The 3,959-nt window shown below is 37.1% G+C and overlaps 1 protein-coding gene across 1 annotated transcript in view; it reads right to left on the bottom strand.

Moving 5' to 3' along the window:
• Positions 1-697: 697 nt before the first annotated feature.
• Positions 698-3,959, bottom strand: part of COQ7 (coenzyme Q7 homolog, ubiquinone (yeast)) — a 3,898-nt gene continuing 636 nt past the window's right edge. The window contains exons 2-6 of the mRNA XM_009886605.1: positions 3,753-3,952; positions 3,212-3,326; positions 2,966-3,105; positions 1,513-1,581; positions 698-820 (exon numbers count right to left, since the gene is read on the bottom strand). Of these exons, the coding sequence (XP_009884907.1) occupies positions 743-820; positions 1,513-1,581; positions 2,966-3,105; positions 3,212-3,326; positions 3,753-3,952 (602 nt within the window). The 3' untranslated portion in view covers positions 698-742. The remainder of the gene's footprint in view (positions 821-1,512; positions 1,582-2,965; positions 3,106-3,211; positions 3,327-3,752; positions 3,953-3,959) is intronic.

The following is a 3,959-nucleotide window of genomic DNA, read 5'->3' as shown; positions in this document are numbered from 1 at the left end:
TAAACTTGAAAGCTCTAACAGAGTATCAAGTGCGATTCCACAGCTGTTTCAAGTTGCTCTCTCCACCTGCTTTATATCAGGGATCAATTCCTTACAAATGCATTCAGGATGAAAAAAAAAAAAAAACAACAATAAAACCCAACAACAAAACCCAAAGGAAGAAAATTTCTACTTAAATAAAGAATTCAGAATTGAGCCTGACACCCCCCCAAAAATACAAACAAGTCTTCAAATGAAAGTGTTATAATAGCAATCTTTATTCAAGACAGACTGAAAAGAAATATTTACTAGTACTTCATTTCCTTACCCTGAAAATAGAACTCAAAAATATCCTACTTAGTATTAACCGTTTTAAAATGAGCTGATGTGCTCCAGCTTATTTCAAGTACATGTAAGTGTGAAGGCAACAGAGAATGTATTCACCATTTTTATATGTGTGTGTACACATACACACACATTATATATATAAAAATCATGTATATACATACAGATTTTGCTGCCACCTTGTGAACAGTCTCTGAATAAGGAGGTTTAGTTCATATGGACCCAATTCTGCCATCCTGATTCACATGTAGCTCAACTGACTTTAATATAGATACTTTTTGAACAGGTACTCAATGTGACAAAGGATGGCTGAATCAGATGCTTATTGAAGAAAATTTTAAAATAACTATTAGTCTTTGGCAATTTCCATACACTTTTGTGTCACAGTTCACTGCCACAAACATTATGGAAAATATCACTAAATTCTTTCTGATAAAAATATTGCAGCTTTGCATCCAAGTTGTATAGCTGTCTTCAAAACGGAATAAGCTGGTGCCTGTAAAACAAAGAATAAAAGACTCAATACATTTAATGAAGTGTTTTGTTTGAACCACGCTGTGGTAAGAAATACTAAGCATTATCTAAAAAAATAAAAAAACCCACAAAACGAAGCAAAACCATAAATGAGAAAAACCCACCAGCAAAAAAGCCTACATTTGTAGTCTAATCTACCCTAGAGAAAACTAAATTAAAAACTACCAACTTTGCAGAATGTTTCCACTTCTCCACAAATATAAGTCAAGAGAAAAAAAAAAAGAAAAAAAAAGTCACACATTCCTCATACAGCATTCAGGGGAGCACAGAATGTAGTTCAGTATTTCACATTTCTTAACATGGTTGTATTCATCTACCAAGATGATGCCTCAAGTTCCCAGCTGTATGGATAGCACTTATTAGCCTTATCTTCAAAAATATTTAATCTAAAGTGAAAATAAAATTAAGAACTGTGCAGAGGACACCTCTCAGGAAAACACAATCACTTTAACACTTGAGTTCCAACAGATTCAATTCTGTTCTAGAAAAACAAAAGCTATAACATGCAGTGTTTTCTTATATTTATCTTTGGGAAAGAATATCAAGTGTGTTTTCTATTTCTCAAATGAAGACATACATCACAGTCGCTGAATAAGGAAGAATATTACATCTACGTTCTCTCTAATAGTGCCAATTAGTTAAAATTGTACTTACTGCTTCTGCATCATGCTCAAGCCCAATGTCATGGTGCTCCCGTTCATCATCCCGAAATTGCTTTATTATCTTTAAAAGTAGCAGGTAATTAGTAAGTCTACTTGGCAGAGAAACCAAGGCAGTTAGTATACAAAACTACATGCACCAGGACAGACACCTGAATCTCCGATTCAGCAAGAAGAGCTTTATTTACAGCATTCCCCAAACCTAAAGTTCTTTTAATATTCTCAGAAAAGTCTTTAAAAGCTAAGCTGCTGTTTAATATATCACTATCTTCTTCAGTTTTTCAGGAAAACCCATAGTCACAGTAACCACAACTCATAACACTAATTAGGTCCACACATATAAATTATTCTCACAATTTAAATAATGAAATTAAGGTCCCTGCCTCAATAGATAATTGGTAAGGGTGTTTCCCTGTAAGCCAACAGGGCTTTTGTCCATCCTAGCATACTCTAAAGAACACCATTTTTCTCTACTAGTTTTTCAACTGGGACAAAAAGGTTTTAAGAATTTTCTCCTGAGATGCCTGCAGATGATTAGGATTGCTTAATAAAATTGTCAGAGAGACACCCAAGCATTGTCCCTACCCAACAGGTTTCCATCACTTCTGGTTTCATTTCTAGTCCTGCTCCTATTGACCTTGTGAATAACCTTGCTGCTTAGCTTTTTCTCTTTATTTTGTGCCTTCTCAGTTTATAGTCTTTATTTTCAGGGGTAGTATTTCCCTTGTGCACGTGTCAGCAAAATCTGGGTTACTTCAGATACTATTTCTGTAACAAAAAGACACGTTTGGAGTAACCAGACTTGGCTACATGTTAAACTAAGCACAACTGAACATATGGATAGTCAGCAAAAATGGAAATGAACACACAGACCCTAAAGCAAGCTCCACCAAAGACAGCACAAACGGAGCTCGATGTGCTGCATGTGGAAACAGGTCAGTCCCTGACAGGCACCCTACAGGAACGTGTCCCAGTTTGATGCCTAAAATACCTGGGAAATAATTTTCTTGCAGAGGTAACAAACATCAGCTCCTTACGTGCTCTGAACAGTATTCAACACTAAAACTGTATAATCATATCAGTATAAGCCAAATGTTACTACACAATCATATTTTCTTCTTTAGTTTCCCCTCTAAACCCTTCCTTTCAATTAAAGGTAATCAAAATTAAAGCATAGTTCTCCCAACCAAAAGGGAAATGCTGCACTACTGAAAGCACGCTGAAGCTAATCCAACATACATTTTAATTTTGGTCCTTGATCAATTTAGTGCTGCTGAAGGAAAAAAATATCCTTTTAACTTAAAGTTTGTGTTGATTTCAGCATTCTAAGTAATAGAACAAAAAGAGATCTACTGTAAATTCTAAGAATATGTTATTTTAAAAGACTGAAGGCACATTAGATAATTCAATGAATATGTTAAACTACTTTTAAAGTCATAGTTAAATACCTGCAATAGCTCTTTGTACTTTTCTGGATCTTCTTCCATAAGAGTTCGGATCTGGCTGTTGTAGTGATCCGATATACTCTCTTCCACTGCCACTGTGCAAGCCATCGCACCTTTCCTTCCAAGTAAAGCACTTCCAGCCCCTGTGATTGTGGTACCAAACATATACAAACAATGAAATCTGAAGCAATAGATAACTTACACCTTTGAAGACTTCACAAAACAAGAGTAGTAACAATACAAACTCACCTAAAACAAAACCTGCTACATTCCAAAAAGGCAATAAAACAGTAGGTCGAACCCTGTATGCAACCATTAGTTCATTGAACTTTTTCAGGTGGTCTTTTTCTTGATTCCACATTTGCTGCAAAAGAACCAGATCAGAGTAAAGTATAAGACCAGAAAAAAAATAACATTTCCAATAAAACTAATAAACACAAAGAAAAACAAACCAGCTCAGGCCACTCACTTCGATTGCAGAGGTAACACTGTTCACATCACACAGAAGAAATGTTAAAGAGGGCAGATGAGGATAGTTATAAATAGGCAACATAAAAACATTTACAAAATAAAAGTCTTTCTGATAATACTACAGCAATTGCAGTACCGGTAACTCCCTTACTAACTAATCCCCCCACTCTTTATAAACTCACGTGTTCAAATGTGTTTAGAAAAAGATGGATTTATTTATCTTACCAGGAAAGCTGTGATCTTACAAATTCATCCGACCATTGTTAATCAAAGGCAAATTAACCAGAGACACGGCGACCGCTTTCAGGCGATCACTAACCTGGATAATCGGTCCCACGCTCGATCTACCCAGGACGGCCATCTGCCCCGCATAGATGCGGTTCGCCCCGTACTCCCCGGCGTGGTCCACGCGGATGATGCGGTCTATGACGGGCCTGTTGACACCCTCCAGAGTCACCCGCGTGCTGCATCTCCTGAGGGACACCGCTCCGGCGGGGACAGGCCACCTCCCGCGGAGACCTGCCGG

This window comes from Charadrius vociferus, unplaced genomic scaffold (assembly GCF_000708025.1).
Source record: "Charadrius vociferus isolate BGI_N301 unplaced genomic scaffold, ASM70802v2 scaffold46, whole genome shotgun sequence".
NCBI classification, from domain to species: domain Eukaryota; kingdom Metazoa; phylum Chordata; class Aves; order Charadriiformes; family Charadriidae; genus Charadrius; species Charadrius vociferus.
Note: the sequence above shows the minus strand (reverse complement) of the source record. Positions and strands in the feature narration are given on the sequence as shown.